At 37.2% G+C, this 18,707-nt stretch overlaps 10 protein-coding genes across 12 annotated transcripts; 4 read left to right on the top strand and 6 right to left on the bottom strand.

Moving 5' to 3' along the window:
* Positions 1-175: 175 nt before the first annotated feature.
* Positions 176-2,403, top strand: LOC120636904 (protein ALP1-like). Its single transcript, XM_039908468.1, has 2 exons — positions 176-558; positions 1,358-2,403. The coding sequence occupies exons 1-2, from the start codon at positions 260-262 to the stop codon at positions 2,241-2,243; spliced, it is 1,185 nt and encodes a 394-aa protein (XP_039764402.1). The 5' UTR covers positions 176-259; the 3' UTR covers positions 2,244-2,403.
* On the bottom strand, positions 573-2,596 carry LOC120636906. The gene is made up of 2 exons (XM_039908470.1): positions 2,402-2,596; positions 573-1,297 (listed from the first exon to the last, which is right to left on the bottom strand). Exons 1-2 carry the CDS (start codon positions 2,580-2,582, stop codon positions 591-593), a joined length of 888 nt encoding a protein of 295 aa, XP_039764404.1. The 5' UTR covers positions 2,583-2,596; the 3' UTR covers positions 573-590.
* Positions 2,597-2,898: 302 nt separating this feature from the next.
* On the bottom strand, positions 2,899-8,721 carry LOC120636902. Of its 2 annotated transcripts, XM_039908466.1 has the most exons (3): positions 8,350-8,721; positions 7,319-8,247; positions 2,899-3,945 (listed from the first exon to the last, which is right to left on the bottom strand). In XM_039908466.1, exons 1-3 carry the CDS (start codon positions 8,399-8,401, stop codon positions 2,923-2,925), a joined length of 2,004 nt encoding a protein of 667 aa, XP_039764400.1. In that variant the 5' UTR covers positions 8,402-8,721; the 3' UTR covers positions 2,899-2,922. The 2 variants fall into 2 exon arrangements, with proteins under 2 accessions (XP_039764400.1, XP_039764399.1); XM_039908465.1 differs by having other exon boundaries at positions 7,319-8,721.
* On the top strand, positions 4,105-6,798 carry LOC120636903 (protein ALP1-like). Its single transcript, XM_039908467.1, has 2 exons — positions 4,105-4,464; positions 5,827-6,798. Exons 1-2 carry the CDS (start codon positions 4,139-4,141, stop codon positions 6,719-6,721), a joined length of 1,221 nt encoding a protein of 406 aa, XP_039764401.1. The 5' UTR covers positions 4,105-4,138; the 3' UTR covers positions 6,722-6,798.
* Positions 4,564-7,288, bottom strand: LOC120636905. The gene is made up of 2 exons (XM_039908469.1): positions 6,913-7,288; positions 4,564-5,702 (listed from the first exon to the last, which is right to left on the bottom strand). Exons 1-2 carry the CDS (start codon positions 7,046-7,048, stop codon positions 4,813-4,815), a joined length of 1,026 nt encoding a protein of 341 aa, XP_039764403.1. The 5' UTR covers positions 7,049-7,288; the 3' UTR covers positions 4,564-4,812.
* Positions 8,722-9,371: 650 nt separating the features above from the next.
* LOC120636880 (piggyBac transposable element-derived protein 4-like) lies at positions 9,372-13,579 on the bottom strand. Its single transcript, XM_039908437.1, has 4 exons — positions 12,225-13,579; positions 11,786-12,019; positions 11,601-11,702; positions 9,372-11,444 (listed from the first exon to the last, which is right to left on the bottom strand). The coding sequence occupies exons 1-4, from the start codon at positions 12,375-12,377 to the stop codon at positions 9,726-9,728; spliced, it is 2,208 nt and encodes a 735-aa protein (XP_039764371.1). The 5' UTR covers positions 12,378-13,579; the 3' UTR covers positions 9,372-9,725.
* On the bottom strand, positions 13,571-18,518 carry LOC120636873. The gene is made up of 2 exons (XM_039908431.1): positions 18,326-18,518; positions 13,571-14,097 (listed from the first exon to the last, which is right to left on the bottom strand). Exons 1-2 carry the CDS (start codon positions 18,456-18,458, stop codon positions 13,571-13,573), a joined length of 660 nt encoding a protein of 219 aa, XP_039764365.1. The 5' UTR covers positions 18,459-18,518.
* On the top strand, positions 14,091-18,264 carry LOC120636884 (protein ALP1-like). Of its 2 annotated transcripts, XM_039908442.1 has the most exons (3): positions 14,091-14,482; positions 14,570-14,605; positions 17,692-18,264. In XM_039908442.1, exons 1-3 carry the CDS (start codon positions 14,215-14,217, stop codon positions 18,222-18,224), a joined length of 837 nt encoding a protein of 278 aa, XP_039764376.1. In that variant the 5' UTR covers positions 14,091-14,214; the 3' UTR covers positions 18,225-18,264. The 2 variants fall into 2 exon arrangements, with proteins under 2 accessions (XP_039764376.1, XP_039764375.1); XM_039908441.1 differs by having other exon boundaries at positions 14,091-14,605; positions 17,692-18,262.
* Positions 14,642-17,684, bottom strand: LOC120636883. Its single transcript, XM_039908440.1, has 2 exons — positions 17,259-17,684; positions 14,642-15,973 (listed from the first exon to the last, which is right to left on the bottom strand). Exons 1-2 carry the CDS (start codon positions 17,500-17,502, stop codon positions 15,270-15,272), a joined length of 948 nt encoding a protein of 315 aa, XP_039764374.1. The 5' UTR covers positions 17,503-17,684; the 3' UTR covers positions 14,642-15,269.
* On the top strand, positions 14,792-17,263 carry LOC120636881 (protein ALP1-like). The gene is made up of 2 exons (XM_039908439.1): positions 14,792-15,129; positions 16,214-17,263. Exons 1-2 carry the CDS (start codon positions 14,819-14,821, stop codon positions 17,109-17,111), a joined length of 1,209 nt encoding a protein of 402 aa, XP_039764373.1. The 5' UTR covers positions 14,792-14,818; the 3' UTR covers positions 17,112-17,263.
* Positions 18,519-18,707: the final 189 nt, after the last annotated feature.

Raw genomic sequence — 18,707 nt, 5'->3', positions numbered from 1 at the left:
TATGTCAATCCTAGGTACCATTATTATTATTATTTTTTATAGATAGGCCACTCTGGCATTTGGGGTTTAAGATTAATTTAAAAAAATAAGCAGTTAGGGCCGCCGTACACGGACTGCTCGAGCAGTTAGCGGCTGAGTGAAATACACGGACCGCTCGAGCGTCGGAGGAGTCGGCGTCGACTGCTTGAGCTGTCGGTTGTTGACTGCTCGAGCTACGACTCAACTGCTCGAGCAGTTGATTTTCTACCACAGTCGAGTCATGGATTCTGACGAGGAAGCACTGCTTTTGCTGCTCCTGCTCAGGCGGAGACGACGGCGGCGACGTCAAAAGAGAAAATTTTGGGTTCATCCAATTTTGCAATTAAGAGAACAACGTGGACAATTCCATCATTTGTTTATGGAACTTAGAAGTGATGAAGAAAAATTTTTCAACTATTTTAGAATGTCAAAGTCTTCGTTTGATGAATTGTATAATATACTAAAGTCTCACATTAAACGGGAAGACACAATTATGAGGAGAAGTATCGAACCTGAAGAAAGACTAGCAGTAACATTGAGGTAAGAAAAATATATAGTAATTATTAAAATTTTTATTCATTAAAAATATTGGAAATTACATCATCGGACATTACAGAACATGATGAAAGGTCTTCAAATTGAGAATTTTGGTCATCAGCCATTGATGTAGAGGGGCCGGTTGCTGATCTAGAGGGACCAGGCACTGATGTAGAGGTAGAGGGGCCAGTATTATAACCCCATGGTCCACGATAATCATTAAACGATGAATATCCCCTGTCACCATAACTCGAAGGATATGTGTGATTTGTCATCCCTTTAAAGTATTTCACTACGTTAAGTATTTCGGTCTTAGCATCTAATTTATAATGCTCATTAATTTTTTTGAATTCGCCAACTAATGATAGTAAAAACAATTTATCTTCATCTTCATTATCAATGCGCGAATTCTGCGTTTTTTCATCTAAACGTTTGGATAATTTTTCAATTAAGACGTTCTCATCTGTGATTTTAGTAGTTAATTTTCTTTTGTTTCTTTCTCTGGGTATTTTATTTTGACCATTTTCGGTTTCTCCGGACGTAATTTCAGTGTGCTCACTCTCTTGTAAACTATTTGTTTTGTCGGGTCTATCTTCTATTATTGCCTTTAAAAAAGACATCTGCTGATAATATGCATATGGCCGAATGTTGAGGGCTGCTGAACCACTCTTTGGTTTAATTTTTTTAGCATATCTGGTGTATCCATCTCTTAATGTTTTCCATTTTTTCTGTATTAACATGGCTGTAACAACAAAAAAATATAAGTTAGTATAATTGATTGATTTATAAATATGTTTTACAGGTATTTGGCAACTGGATGTACATTTATGGATTTGCAATATAGTTTTAGAATAGCATCAACAACAATAGGTAAGATAGTGAGGGATGTTTGCAGAAATATATGGATACATATGAAGGATATGTGTATGGAACAACTAACTAAAGATAAATGGAAAGACATAATAAATGGTTTCAAAAAAAATGCTCAGTTTCCGAACTGCCTCGGTGCCGTTGATGGCAAACATATTAGAATAATACAACCCGCGCAAAGTGGATCGTCATATTATAACTATAAAAATTATTTTTCGATAATACTTCTAGCAGTATGTGATAGTAATCATATGTTCACTTTCGTGGATATAGGCTCATATGGAAGGCACGCTGACTCGACTATTTTCGAAGAGAGTTGTCTATATAAAATGTTACAAGAAAAAAAGTTAAATATACCTCCACCTTCTGCAATATCACAAAATGGACCGTTATTACCGAATGTGTTTATTGGGGATGAAGCGTTTAGCTTGCAGGAAAATTTAATGCGTCCATATGGTGGCAAGAATTTACCAGAGAAAAAAAAAATTTTTAACTATCGGTTATCACGTGCGAGGCGATATATTGAATGCACGTTTGGCATATTAGCTAATAAATGGCGGATCTTTCATAGACCACTCAACGTCAACGTTGATTTCGCAGTGGATATAGTAAAATCATCGTGTGTTCTTCACAACTACGTAAAACAACGAGATGGAAATAAATTTGAGGATACGTTTGAGGGTCTTCCTTATTCTATAATACATTCAACCCAGCAAGTTCGTCCAGGTGGACCTATGTTAACAACAATCCGTGAAGAATTTGCTAATTACTTTGTGAGCGAAGAAGGCAAACTAGATTGGCAATGGAATATGATATAAATCAAAAGGGCGCCGTCCGTATAACATAGCCTCTGTATTCTTTTAAATATTAAAAATATAATAAGAAGCAAAACAACTATTATATTGTTACCAGTCTGTTTTTTAATAATAAATAAAATAATAAATGTGTGTGTTAAATGACTGACTTTTTTACTTACCGATTTGATTTTTTTCTTCAACTGGTTTTTCATCAAAGTTCTCAATTACTTGGGCACAAATAATTGCCCATGCATTGTTCTTCTTTATTTTGTCGCTGTGTTCCTTAAGTTTATAGTTCCAAATAAGTTCTTGCGTTTTAATTGCGCTAATAAGGGCATCACTATCGCACACGCCCTCCATGTTCAAAAAACAGCCGGCAAATGAGAAAACAGACGCCGCGAGGCCGCAAAGGGCGGGGGGGAGAGGGAAGTCGGAGAGCTGTCGACTGCTCTAGCGCAGTCAACGGCTCGAGCAGTCGGTGTATGCCTCGCAACCGCTCGCGAGCGGTCGACGGCACGATGGAATTTCATCATGCAGTTGACGGCTTGAAGCGGTCGCGACTGCTCGAGCAGTCGTGTGTACGGCAGCGAATGAATGACTATAGTTCACTGCGCGGTCGCGGCTTTAAGCAGTCGGTCTCAACTGCTTGAAGCAGTCCGTGTACGGCGGCCCTTACATTAATAAACCTTCCTTATAAGCATCAATCACTATCTATTACTTCATCTTCCACATGCAAATCATTACCTACCGAAGCACTATCCTTAATATTATTATAAAAATCATGAAGTACCGGGGGAATGTATTGAAGAAGTTCCACCAAATCCTTTTTTTTCTCCACACTTATTTGTCTACCCAATGGATACAAAAGATCAAGCTGTAAATTAGCTATGGCAATAGAATTTCTTTTTTTCAAGTCCACACTTTCAAACAGGACCTCTTCATTATTTGAATATTTAAAAAATATTGTGAATGGGTAGTTCTTGTGGTACAGGAGCCACTGAATATTTAGCCACTTTACTTTTGATTTCTCTGCAGTGACTTTTCGATTGGTTATATTATTCTCCAATTTTTTGGTTGAATAGAAATCTTCTTTGGCCATTTTTATAATTTGAAAGGGTTTTTTCTTTCTTGCAGTCTTTATTACTTCAATCCAATCATCAGGTACGAAAATATTCTGAAAATATTTTTTCTTTTTTTCTATTAAGCCAAAGTCCTGATCACACGCCAAATAAGAATGACCGCTTACAAAAAATTTATGGTCAATATTTTCCACAACATAGTCTGGATGACTAATAATATATTGACAAAGAGTGGCCATTTTTATATTGCGATTTTGGCCACCACATTGGTCAGAATATAAAATTAACCTTTTGGTCTTAACATTTTCTTTAATGTATCGCAATAAACAAGAGCCTATCTCCTGTGGTCCTCTAGAGGCTACAGTCTCATCCCATACACACATTGTTGCGTTGTCATTTGCAGCATCATGTATACCTAGTACATACGTCCACAGCTGCCTTTTATAATAACACACTCCCGTTGACACTACTGGAGTAGGCAATGTTTTCATTAGGTCGAATACAATGACAGTGACATCTAAGTCTTCTTTAGCAAGGTTTTTATCTTTCTTGTAATTATCTTTCGCACTGTCAGCTTTTGAGAGGTGTAACTTTTTTTGTAACTCAAGCTGGTACTTTTCTTCTAGTGAATGAGCTGCATCTATCTAAGGCTCAACTCACACTGGCGCAGAGTCGAAGCGACGCGACGCGTCATGTTTTGCACGGTGACGCGCGCCTTCGCGAGGCGACGCGCGTCTTCGCGAGGCGACGCGCGATTGTGCGCGACGGCGCGTAGTGACGGAACCAGTTCAGAGACTTTCGAACATTCGTGAATGGTGCTCGCTCGACAGTATTATAATGGTTGATATCGATCTTATCATGATTGCTCTAATATCAGAAGCTGAAGAGGAAGAAAGTGAATTTACATCAGCAGCTGAGGATAGAAAAATAAAACGAAAATTTTGGGTTCACGAGTTATGGAAGAAAAGACATATACTTGGCGAATTCAGAACACTCTGTAGTAATGATTTAAGTCTGGACCCAAGATATTTTTATGATTATTATAAAATGGGTTTAGATAAGTTTGAAAATTTGGTAAATATTTTGAGGCCTCACATCCAAAAGCAAGAAACAAATTTAAGAATACCTATTTCCGTTGAAGAGCGGATATCAATATGCTTGAGGTAAGTACATTTTTAAGCTAGCTTAGATTTCCATTCTATTCTATTCTAAAGCATTAAAATAAAAATAAAAAATGTAAATTGATTAGGAAGAGTCAAAAGCATTTATTTTAATTTACATAGATTTATTTATCTTTAATTTTACGCGCATTATTAAGTACACAAGGACAGTTCTTCGAAAACTGATACCATGCATATCTACCTATCACATAATTTTAAGCTAAAATCTACATCACATTATTTCCGGAAAGTACAGGCGTAGGTATGACAAAAAATAAGTATTTATAATTTTTTGGAGAACCGTCCCTTATACCGTAAATCATGGCATTAAATCAGTCATACATAACGTCATTAACTGTAGTCATTATCACCATCCCTTTGTTGCCGCGTCGTCGTCCCAATCGGCAATGGTATGTATGGTGAAGGTGGCAGGTCGAGATCTTCCATACGATCTTCCACACGATATCTCGAAGAAGTGCTATTTTCGAACTGATTAGGGATTATGCTGTTGCTACTGGATGACGTTTTTGACTGCATTGAGTATGTGTTAGAAGGAGTATAAATGGTTGGTAGCTGTGTTGTATAATACCCGGTATTTGGCTGCATTTTATAAGTGTTGGAATTAGAAATACAGTTAGTGGAATTAGATTGTAGCTGAAGACTTTCTGATTCGGTTCGTAGTTCTGTTGTATAGCCGATGGATGAAGAAGTATTTGCTTGCGTTGAGTTGATATTAGTTGTTTCAGGTTGAAAGGTGCACATTTCATTCGAAGCAACTTTTATTTCCGCGTCAGTTACTAAAAGCAATATCTGTCGTTTCAGTAGCACTTGCATTTGTATTGGCATCCGTTTAACCGTTTTGGACATAGAGAGAAAAAAAGTGTCCGTTGGATCTTCTTCTGTTTTCTTATTTTCCAAATATTGTGCGAATAACATTTGTGATAGTGGTTGTGACTTCTTTCGAGTAGTATCGGAATGACTGGATAATTGTGATTCGGGTCGAGATGGCGACGCAACGGACAAGTTTGTGTCGGTATCAGTGTTTACGTCATTTTCTTCGGAGCTCTCTAAGTTAGACGTCTGTGGTTTGTTCTGCAAGTATGGTTTTAAAAACTCCAATTCTTTTTCAAATCTTATTGGCTTATCATTTGATCTAGCAGAACCACTCTTAAACTGTCTTAGCCTAATTGCTTTCTTGTAACAATCTCGAATTCTTTTCCACCGCTTTTGACACTCTGCCTCTGAAAAAGGAACACAAAATAATTTTTAGGAACACAAAACAATTATCGTAACACAAAACAATTGTAACTCTTATTTTAATTCAATAAAATGTATTATTATATGTGTATTTTTTAATTGTTACAGATTTATGACTACAGCAATTAGCTTTCAAGCCTTAGCTCAAAGTTATCGAGTTGGATACAGCACTGTTTTAACAATTGTACATGAAGTTTCCGCAGCAATATGGAAACATTTACAGCCAATTGTCATGCCGAAGCCAACACAAGAATTATGGACTAAAATAGAGGAGGAGTTCAGAACCATATGGAATTTTCCTAATTGTATAGGGGCAATTGACGGTAAACACGTCAATATAAGAGCTCCCTGGAATAGCGGCAGTTTGTACTTCAATTACAAAAAATATTTTAGTACTGTCTTGTTAGCTGTTGTTGACGCAAAGTACAAATTCATTATTGTTGACATCGGAGCATATGGACGTAACAGCGATAGTGGCATATTAAACAATTCTAAATTTGGACAACGATTACAAAATAATACGATTGGTATACCGCCTAATAAAAGGTTGCCAGGTATGATAGAGGAAATGCCACTTGTTTTTGTAGGAGACGAAGCATTTCCCTTGTCCGAACACATCATGAGACCATATCCTGGAAATCAGGTGTCTGACAATCATGATAAGAAAATTTTTAATTATCGCTTAAGCCGAGCAAGGCGCTTAGTAGAAAGTGCTTTCGGAATTCTGACACAAAAATTTGAGGTTTTTCAAAAAAAAATAAAAATGCAACCAATGCATCTTGATTCTATGATTCTTGCATGCACATGTTTGCATAATTACGTAAGAGAAAATTACGAACTCGAAAACTTGGAATTGCCAAGTGATAGTATATTACAAGATATACGGTCAGTCGATTACCATACTATGACAAATGCCATGGTGATCAGAGAGACATTCAAATCTTATTTTATATCCGAGCATGGGGCAGTACCATGGCAAACTGAAATGATCAGACGATGTTAAAGAAGTGATCATAATGTTACGTAAATATAACTGTGTGTGTTTTGTACAGACAACAGCACGTCAAGTGTAACACTTGCACTACGAAAGCCGCCATTAGCACGAACGGAATAAATACGAGCTCAAGGTCAAACTGTTACGTTTGACGTGCTGTCGTCTGTACCTAAATGTAATAATAATTATATAGTACTTACCAGAAATTTGCATTTCACCGCTTACTTTTTGCCAGGCATTTTTCCTACAATTTTTATCACTGTAGGTTTTCGCCTTGACGTTAAACAGACAATCATACTTCTGTACTAAATAAATTAATTTTTCATCTTCGTCCATTGTCGTCGTAGTTCAGCACTGTCGTCCGTCCGTTGTGGTCGGCGTCTGACGCGTCACTGCGCCTGAGTACGCGCGGCGACTCGCGAATCCGCTCGACTCCAGCCGAGCGTCGGAGCGCGAATGCGCGCGTCAACGCGCGTCGACGCGCGCTTCCATATTTACATAGCACAAATTTGTACTTAAATAGTAGAACAATAAAGGTGAATATGCTTTAGGCGGAGAAATATGACGCGTCGCGTCGCTTCGACTCTGCGCCAGTGTGAGTTGAGCCTTAATCTTCAAATTGTCACATTTCTTGCATGAATCGGATACAGGTGCATGGAATGATAAATTAAATTGTTCATTAAATATTTTCCGGAACATAAAATCGGATACCTTTTCTGACTCAGAAATATTATCACAGTACATGGAATACATTTTTGGTAAACTTAGATCTGGAGCTAAGAACCTTCTGTTCATACTCTTGTGTAGTGTGTAGTGTGATTCATACTTAGGAAATTTATCAATAAATGTTTTTACTTTTTGAACTTTTTCTTCAGATGTCTTATTGACAGGAACATGCTTTCCTCTTCTATCAATAGGTGGTGTAGGAATGGACAATTTTGTTTTTAAAACTCTGGATATTCTTCCATCAGATACTGCAAAAACTTTTTTAAAGAATTCTTTACATACCGTAGTATACAAACCATCGGAATTTGGAATAGTATATACTCGGGTATTGGAGCGTCTAGACTCAGTTTGTCGGCGATCAGTGAGAAAAGAGCATCTTTTTTTAGGTAACACTTTTACCAATGAAAATAAGTAAGATGACTGCAAAGTAAAACTTTCCATGGCATAAAACCTATCGAAGAGTGCTTTTTGCTGTGCAGCACCAACTTTATCGTGGCATTTTAGTCCACATCTACATGGTATATCTGTGTTTATATTTTTCGAAGGTACAGTTTTGCCTTTTGCATTCACATATTCCTCACCTCTCGCGCGTTTTGCCTTGCGTATATTCTTTTTCCACTTATGTGGCTGTCGAACTCGCTTTCTTGGCTTCCGTTGCTCTTGGTCGTTTTGAGGGTCTTGGTTGTTTTGAGAGTGGTTATCTTCTAAAATATCAATTAGATCCAAGGGAGTTGGCGATGGCGATCTGGATGGTAAATACTCAGAGCCTGAATCTTGATATGGGTCTTCCTCATCCACTCCGAAGATATCTGAAAGTAAAGTAATTTGCTTACGAAATAGTAGACTGACAAAATTAGTTACAACACTCAATTGACTGACAATTTTTCTTATCAAAATCATGTTTTGCTTACCTTGCATTGTGTTTTCTATGTTACTAGAGGTTCCAGCTTCCATGTTATCCATTTTAAGCCATTAATTGCAAGAAAAACCTTCGTTCAACATTAAAAACAATCACGCGGCAAACTATGACAGTTTGGCCTAACGTCAAAGAAATGTCAATTTAATTAGTATTGCCATAGTGCAAAAATGGCCTAACTCATTTAGGCCACTATAGCGCTACCAAACTTTTAAAATTTCTGATAGGCTGTGGTAGTAATACTAATTCCATCTATGAAAACAATATTGAACTAATTTTAGGCCACTGTGGCGCTATGACTTTTGCCGTTTAGAGCAGTTTTTTGAATTAAAATCAGTATTGAAAAAATGACAGTTAGGCCACTCTGGCTCTCATGGCCTCATTTCGTCTGAATCTATATTTCATGCTGCGCCGGTCATAGAACTGTCGTCGTGGAGCGATTGTTGATGACATTGGAGTCATATCTTTATTTTTAATCACATTAGCTTTGCTGCAGGTAATAATATGTTAAAGAAATTACAAATTCTGGTAATCATTGGTTTCAATATTCTGGTAATCACTGATTTCAATGTTTTGGTCTTGGCATCTAGGTATGGGTGTCGGTGTATATTTCAATGTTGAATGTATGTTGTCCTCGTTATTTACGGATGTTGCTTGGGGTGTGTAATAAGAAAAATCGTCCATGGTGTAGTTTGATTGATTCACAGGAGGTTTTTGTTTCGATGTGGATGGTTCATTAACCTTTGGTATGCCGGACGCAGCCATTTGACAATTACGCTATCTGCCGCGAAAAACAGAGTGATACGAACGCGCGGATCCGCGTTCCGGCAAAGCCATGTATATTTGTACAAAGGATGTTCCATTTTTTTTAATTTTTAAATTTTATTTTGTACTTTATTATTGTATCACCTACTGTAACTATTTTAGTTTAGAAATAAAACAATGTGAACTAAGTAGGTATAGTGGAATGGTTTTATTACAAAAACAAAAAATGCTACATAAATAATTCAAATCGACTCGAATCGATAAAGTTATTTTCATATTCATGAATGCATGTCTATCATCATCAGCCTTCGTTCTAAACGACTCCACTGCAGGAGCATGGCCTACCCAATCAGGATCATAATCCACCGCGCTGACCCAGTGCGTGTTGGTGGATATCACAAGTCCTCAAACTTGCTAGGTTCTTCGACTTGCTGGTTTCCTCACGATGTTTTCCTTCACCGTTTAAAGTCAGTGGTAATTTTTCTTAGAAAAATACGGACTTGAAAAATATCATTGGTCCGCGCCGGGATTTGAACCACGACCTCCCGTATGAGAGGCGAGCGCTCTACCGCTAGGCCACCACGACTTCTGCATGTCTATGTCTATTCATAATTCGTGATAGGTACGCCAACATTGGCCTACACACAGGAACACTTTACACTGCGAGCAAATTATGTTTGTTTCCTTTCGTTGTTTGTTAGCTAGGCATTGCACACAACGTCCTCGTTTCTGGCGATTTTGACGTTTATTAGTCCGGTTTGTTGTGTCAACTGGTATGTAGTCTGGGACATGTCCATTACAGCTTCGACTGTTATCTCCGGACGACACACTGGTATTAGGCCTTATGCGCTGTATTTTATTATGTTCCTTACAGAGTGCATCTGCTAGAATTAAACGAAATTTCCTGTGACTGTAATTTGCTGCGCTGCGACATTTATGTATGATATAACTGTTTAGAATACTGCAGTTCAGCAGGCGCCGAAAAACTTTCAAATACCATTTTAGCCCTCGTTTTCGTTCTAATAAATACATGGAGAGCTTCTGGTCTTTTAAGTCCACGCCCCCCATGTATTTATTATAACTGTGGACTGCAATGGGTTTTTCGTAAGTGACTCCTGCTCGGCGGCCTGGAGCAGTTTCGGGCTTATGAAACGTAGATATTGTGGTCACAAGCTTGACATCTCTCCAAACCGTTACTGCTACGTCACCACAGTGGCGAGAGACAATCTGCCCCCGCTGCAATTGTCTTTCGCTTAAGTTTTTGATATCTGACGGAGTGTCGACTCTTCGTCGATTTAACACTCCGACAACGTCGGTGTGGTTATGCTTCAGGAACCGTGTAAGACTAACGGAATTAAAAAAATTGTCCATGTATAGACAATAGCCTTTTCCTAGATAATCTTCTATCAATTTGAGGACGACTTTTGAAGTTGCGCCAGTAAAGCCATGTATAGGTTCAGAATTTTCACCTTTACCTGCATATATGTATAATTTTACCAGATATCCGGTTTCCGCCTCACAGAGCTCATAAGTTTTAATACCGAATCGTGCTGCCTTAGAACGAATGCACTGAATCCAACTCAGGCGTCCCTTCCACAGCAGCAGCGACTCGTCAATACTTATGGCTCTGTGTGGGATATATATTTCTCCAAATTTTTTGTTGCAGTGTTCCACAATATTAACAACTTTAGATACCTTTCGCTCATACCCGCGAATATTAGGACCGAGTTCATCGTTGTCAACAAAATGTAAAAACCGTAACAGTAAGAGGAACCTGTTTTTGCTCATTAGCTTTCTAAATTCTGGCATGCCTAGTATGCCTGTAGTCCAGTACTCGTCAATTCTGCTTCTGTAGCATATTCCCATATAAATCATAATTCCGAAAAATTTGTATAACTCCTCTACTGTTGTGTCTTCCCACTGATAGAGACGGGATTTAGGTTTAATACCATCCTCGACTTCGGCGGCAGCAGCAATTTTTTGCCATGCGTAGTAGTTAGTTTCTTTGACAATTTTTTCCATTACAGACCTATCCCAGATGGATTTAAATATTTTAATTGGAGTATCTTCCTGCACTGTGGGTCCTGGCTGTACTTCAAATCTCTCTTCTGTACCAGTAAATTCTTCGAAATTTTGAGACCACGTGAAATCATAATTTAACATAACTTCCTCTTCCCCTCTTTCTTCTATTTCTTCCCCTTCTTCTTCTATTTCCAAAATCCTGCGTAAATCATTTTCATCAAGATCGTCTTCTTCGTCATCTTCACTTCCTGAATCGACTGCCAAAGCCTCAGCTAGTTCAGACGTCAGATATGTATTTACGACCTGAAAAACATGTCGGTAGAAATTAAGTTATTCTTATTGAATTAAGTTTAGGACAATTCCAATTTAGATAGATAGGAATTATTGACATAGACAAATATTCTCTACTATAGATTTGACTTGGTATTACAATGGTATCCATGGCTTGTACTGACTAACCTCATGAGAGGGTATAGGTGAAACAGAATCGCTTTCATCTTCAAAATTTAACATTCTGAGTTGCTGCATCTCGTAAGACTCTCTTGCCACATTCCGCACTGGCTGCAAAAAAAGTTTGATTAATTACAATGTTACAAAATGTGCAAAAACGGATATAAAATGTAATTGTACAAATCAATACCAACCTCATTTGAGGGCCCAGGAACGTCAGGATCAGGTGAAAAATTTAAATCTACCCTCCTCCAAATTCGAGGTGCTTCAGAGGATTCTTCGACATTGGCTTTTGTTCTCAGTAATTGGCTGCCAACCTCATTTGAGGGCCCAGGAGCGTCAAGATCAGGTGAAGAATTTAAATCTAACCTCCTCCGGATTCGAGGTCGTTCAGAGGATTCTTCGACATTGGCTGTCGTTCTCAGTACCTACAACGAACGAATATTAATGTAATGTAGAAATTTACACCTGGATTCGAAATAAAATGGTTTAAATAAAAAACCAAGAACCGACTTCATTGAAGTCTCCGCTTAAAAAATAATTATCAGCTGTTTCATCTCAATAGACACAAAATGTATGAAACAGCATCCCCTCTATTTAAAAAGTAATGGCATACATATGTGCAATACATACATGTAATGATCCGGATAGGGATTTTTCCATATATACGGTTTTATCAGGTCGTGCATACAAAGAACCGTTGGGCGAAATCTGTATTTCCATACCCACAATGGGTTGAGTTGCTTCCCACTCAGGTGGTGTAGTATTCCTCACATTTGATTCCATCTAGAAATAAATAAAATAACAGCAAATTGGGAGGTAAAATTATAATGTAAGACATGAAGTCGAAATGTAAATAAATTACCTCTACAACATTTTGTATAGTCTTGCTTTGTCAAAGAATAAAACTAATTATATGTGAATTTTTTTATTAGTTTTAAACAAATAACAGTAACCTTCTCATTGTAATACTTAATTAAATTTTTGTTATTTAGAAATCAGCACAAATGTTACATTCGTCATTTGTGTAATGTTCATATATGGCAAACATACAGTTTCGACACCAAAAATGTTTAGCGTGTAATATCATTTTAAAAGTACTTTTTTTGTCAGTCCGAAGACATAAATGTCGAGGCATTTTAGAATTCGTGCGTTTTTTACATATGAAACAAGCACTTAATTTTATAAAATGAGTCTCTTTCCAAGGCCATATAGCTTCACGAAGACATAGGCAATAATCTCCTTTGTTGAGATACTTATCAACATCTAGGTACACCACCATTATTTTATAACCTTGAAATTAAATTAATAAAATATTGTTAGGTTCAATGCAAGATATCTCAAAATATTTTCTGGACAACTCAATAAAGTAAATAAACAAGTAAAGTGCGTGGTATAAATTTGAACACCCTGTACGTCTTAGCCGGAACGCGGATCCGCGCTCAATATGCGGTAAGACTATCGAAAAACAAAGATTCTGAATAAACTATGAATTATGGACGAAAACACTTTGCAAATTGAAGATCTTGACAAAAAAGTCTTCAAAACTATATATAACACGCACTCAGAATGAAAGAAATACAATAGTTATGAATAAATTTGAAAAAAAAAACTAACCGACAAATCGTTTACTTCTAATTATTTTAGTAATTGCATAAATTTCTCATAAGATTTTATTGAAAACTATTCTAAATGAAAGAAATTATTGAAATAACACAAAAATATACTCACTGTGTCCAGTAATTACAAAAAATCAAACACTTAGTTCTCAACGAAGTCGAGTATTCAGTGACACGAATGAACAAGTTTCTGAACTAAAGACAGGTATAAGAGAATTTGGTACATTCATTCATTCAAGGACGCAAGCGATTTTGACACTTCTGCATCGTTTTTATGAGAGAAAATTATAAAAAATTGTCTGCTGGTCGGAGAGCGTGGATCCACGTTCCGGCAGATAACTGCTTTGCGCTGATCCACGTTCAGGCATACCAGAGGTTAATAGATCTTGTTGTTTCAATATGCTGTGGTGCTTCTAACATTTCTGAATATTCGATTTCTGCCTTATTAACAATAAGCAATACATCTCTTTTCACTTGAAGTTGCAACTTTTTCGGTAAAGATTTTACTGTAGCAGACATTGATTTAAAAAATATATCTATAGGATGTTCATCTTCGTTATTTTTAGAATCTATATAATTTTTTAATATCTCAGCTGTGGTTATGTTTTGTGATCGAGGACGCGAGTTTTGTGAATCTGAATGTGACATTTGTGATTGTGGCCGTGATTGAAGAGAATCCAAGAAAGAATCTTGTGTGTCCTCGGAAGACGAATCTAAATTAGATACCTGTGCTCTATTTTGTAAAAATGTAGTTAAGAATTGGAGTTCTCTTTCGTGTTTTATTGGCCTTTGTGGCTTTGCAGAATCACCACTTTTGCTTGTTCTATTTTTTATCGCTTTTCGATAGTTGTTTCTGATGTTCGTCCACATCTTGAGGCATTCTTGAGCTGAAAATAATATAATAAACATATAAATGAATGGTTTGTTAGTGAGGGGTTTTCACGCAGGTTTTCCAAGTGGCAATAGATTAATAGGTACCTACCTAAGCTATATTTAAAAATATAATGTTTCTTTTCAGGTTTTTAATCACAGGAGTCAGTTTCAAAACTTTAGCATTCAATTACCGAATGGGATTTAGTACAGTTCGTTGTATAGTCCATGAAACCTGCCGTGTAATCTGGAATATTCTTGGCCGTATCGTTCTGCCAAAACCAACAACAGCACAATGGAAGATAATTGCTAAAGACTTTGATGAAATATGGAATTTTCCAAATTGTATTGGTGCCATAGATGGCAAGCACTTCAAGATACGAGCTCCAAATAATAGTGGAAGTATGTATTTTAATTATAAAAAATTTTTTAGTATCGTTCTGTTGGCTGTAGCAGATGCTAAATACAGATTTGTCATTGTCGATGTAGGTGCTTATGGTAGAAATAGCGACGGTGGTATATTAGGGCCATCGCCCACGGCGACTTTTTGTAGCGATACAGTAGCGATGCTGTCGCGTGTCCGCATCGATACAGTCGCGAAACGGTCGCTAGCTGTGTGCCCTCGCCCACGGTCTTAGATTCAGTCGCGAAGCAAACGCGATACTGTCGCGCTTCTGTCTCGATGCAAACGCGATTCAGTAACAGCACAAAAATACCTGCGATCGCTACAGTTGCAAGATGGACTCCGTTGAGGCAACATTAGTCACGTTGTCTTTGGTGCTGCTTTTACGTAAGCAGCCGAAGCGCAGGCAACGAAAGCAGCGTCAATATTGGATGCACCCATTTAATAAAGAGAGATTACTCAGTGGACATCATGTAACAACGTTTAAAATACTAAAATCCTATGATCTCAAATTCAGAAGTTGTTATAGAATGTCATATTCGACGTTTTGTGAATTGCTTTCCATTGTAAAACCAGAGTTGACACGCAGAAATACAGTGATGAGACAATGTATATCAGCTGAAGAACGACTAACAATAACTTTAAGGTAAGAAAAACCAAATTTTATGTTAATTATCTTTTAATAGTTTTTGCACATTTTTAATCACAACTTAAAAAAATAATTATTATAATTCAATATTAATCATACTTAAACTTAATTAAGGTTTTAATTTCTTACTTTTTACTTTACGGCGAATATAGGTTTGTGATAATAGAATCTTGTGTAGAATCATCATTACTGTAATTATATTCATTATCATTATCATTATGTTGCAATGAACTACCTGCAGTATTGACATTGGCACCAGCAGGCGTTGGCGCCGAGTGGTAGCTATTTATTAGTTGCGACACACTACTTTCATTGCTTGTACGAGCAGGAGTTGTGTCGTAGCTTTGGTATCCAGACTGATATCCATAGTGACTGGTGTATGCAGACGTTTGTGCCATATTGTTATATTTGCGAAGCAAATTTATCATTTCAGCTTTCGCATCGAGTTTATATTCTTCTTTTATGGAATTAAAATGTGGAAAAAGTGAAAGTAAAAAATGTTGATCTGGATGTTGAATGGCGGGCGTGGCTTTGTTCAATTTCTCAGTTAGAATTTCGTATAATTTGTTTTGTGCATCATCAACGCCATCACTTGTTTTAAGCTTCTTTGATTTTGGAATAACAAAAGATTCCAAACAGCCTTCGGAGTCGTTTTCCTCAGTAACTGTAGGTCGACTTGGTGGTCTGATTTCGGTCAAAGGTTGTAAAAATGACAATAATTTATAGTAAACATATTGTTTTCTGGGTTTAGCCCCGGACCCACTGGGACAATTTTTTTCTTTCAGCCGTTCTCTGTTAAAGCAATCTTTTAAACTTTTCCATTTTTTCTGGAGTTCAATAGCTGAAAAAAGATATACAAATTTATTATTGTTATGCAATTGAAAAATTAATGCAAATGGAGCTAGAACCTTACGACCTTGGCATCCCTATTTAGCTCGGATCATCTTGACTCGGAGAGTTAAAATGAATATCACCCTTAAATTGCCTACCCCGACAAGGATTACAGGTTTACAGGCGTGATTTATATATTTGTAGGTATGTATTTTTTATTACTTTATTTTCTTTTTTCCTTTTTTTACAGGTACTTAGCAACTGGATGTAATTTCACAGATCTTCATTTGGACTTTAAATGTGGACATACTACTGCACGTACGATTGTAAAGGAAACTGTGGAAGTAATATGGAAAAAAGTAAAAGACATCTCCATGCCAGAGCCAACAGAAGAATTACATTTAGAAACCGCTGAAGGATTTATGAAACATGCTAATTTTCCTAACTTAATTGGAGCAATAGATGGAAAACATATAAGAATTATAAAACCATGTCATACCGGCTCAGAATATTACAATTACAAACATTTTTTTTCCATCGTTTTGTTAGCAATATGTGACGCTAATTACAATTTCATAGATATAGATGTCGGATGTTATGGAAAGAGCTCAGATTCAACAATACATGACAGCAGCGAATGGGTAAAAAAGTTACGACAAGGAAATTATAATTTACCTCAACCAAGACCTATATCTAACAATGGAATACCTATACCGTTTTCGTTTATTGGCGACGAAGGATTTGCTTTATCACAACACTTGCAAAGACCATACGCTGGTAAACATTTACCACGAAAGAAGAGAATATATAATTACCGTTTGACGCGCGCAAGGCGTTATATTGAATGTACGTTTGGTATATTGAGTAACAAATTTAAAATTTTCAACCGGCCCATAAACGTTAATGTAGATTTTGCTACGAATATTGTTAAAGCGTGTTGCGTATTGCACAATTTTATACGTAAGCGAGATGGGTACAAGTTTGATCACACTTTGAGTATAGTCGGATTCCAAGATCCACCTGCCAGTGATAATTTACTTTTAATTGGAAGACGAAGATCAGAACTAAGTGGTACTGCAATCCGAAACATATATACTGACTATTTCACCGGTGTAGGTTCTGTACCGTGGCAAGATTCAAAAATTTGAAATAATTTCACCTAAAATAGCTATAAGTAACTAGAAAGGGCTGTAAACGTAACTTAATTCACTTATTCTGGAACATCTATATCTCATTAATTCTCACCACTCATCTACATTTATAATGATAAAATTTAATAAAGTTAAATAACTTACCACAAGCATTCTTTTCTTTATTTGTTTTTTCTCCAAATTCTGAATCAAATATTTCATTTATCTCTTCCCATGCCTTTCTTTTTGCAATCTTATTCGAATACTCAGGAAGACGCGAGTCCCATATTACAGGACGGTTCTGAATTGCCATAATAAATGATTCAGTGTCGAACGACTCCATTTTACGCATGTGACGGACAACAGCACTCTCGACCTGTCTGTGTTGCACTGATGCTCGGTTCTCCATTCACGCACCGCCCTCCCTCCGTTCTTCCCCCGATGTCGTCCGACACGGTCGCGCGTTTGCATCGATACAGTCGCGATGCAGTAGCGCGTTGCAAATGCGACTAACACGCGTTAGTAGTGATGCTGGCGTGCGTTTAGTAAATGCGCGACAGCATCGCTACAAAAAGTCGCCGTGGGCGAGGGCTCTTAGATCATTCAAAATTGGGTTTAAAATTGCAAAACGACACCTTAAATATTCCTCAAAATGTGAGCTTACGAGGAATAACTGAAGAATTACCCTATGTTTTTGTTGCTGATGAAGCATTTCCACTAACGAAAAATATAATGAGACCGTACCCTGCGAATCAATTGGCAAATATAGAGAAAAGAGTTTTTAATTACAGACTAAGTCGAGCAAGGCGTATTGTGGAGAGTGCTTTTGGCATTCTTCAATCAAGGTTTGAAATATTTCAGAGGAGAATGCAAGTACAAGCAAAATATATAGATAACATCATTTTAGCCTGCTGTTCTTTACATAATTACATCATTAACAATGCAACGACGGAACTTCCAAACCCACTACAGGAAAGTGACATTTTAGAAAGTTCCGTGGATAACAATGTAGTTGGCGATACCGATATTATCATGTGCGAGGGTATGGTCATTAGAGATCAATTTAAACAATATTTTAACTCTGAACATGGGTCAGTTAGTTGGCAGAATAATATTGTCAATAGATCATAAAATACCAACGATCTATAAGTCAATGTAATTAATTATATATTATATATACTTATACTTATTATAACTCAATAAAAAATACAATTTTTATGATGCTTACTTACGTGTTTTATTGAATTCTTTGGCGATTTGCTCCCACGCATTATTTTTCATGTGTTGGTCACTGTAGTGACGCGATTTTATATTGTATAAACACTCGTGTAGACGAACTAAATTAATTAGCTTTTCTTCCGCCATCGTTGTTACAAGAAAATTCGTTGTTACAGCAAACAACCGATACACGCAGTGGTTACCTCGATTGTGTTGTGTGTGAGTCAAATGATTCAAATGGCGGATGCCTCCCCTCGCCCCGCAGGGCAAGCTATCCCCGAGTGGTGCCTCGGCGCCGGCGGGTACCGAAGGATGCCGAAGGATGCCGAAGCATCCCGAAGCATTCTTAAGGCTGCCGATACAGCAGCCTCAAGCATACCGAAGCGGTATTTTTGT

Source organism: Pararge aegeria, unplaced genomic scaffold (assembly GCF_905163445.1).
Source record: "Pararge aegeria unplaced genomic scaffold, ilParAegt1.1, whole genome shotgun sequence".
NCBI classification, from domain to species: Eukaryota; Metazoa; Arthropoda; class Insecta; order Lepidoptera; family Nymphalidae; genus Pararge; species Pararge aegeria.
Note: the sequence above shows the minus strand (reverse complement) of the source record. Positions and strands in the feature narration are given on the sequence as shown.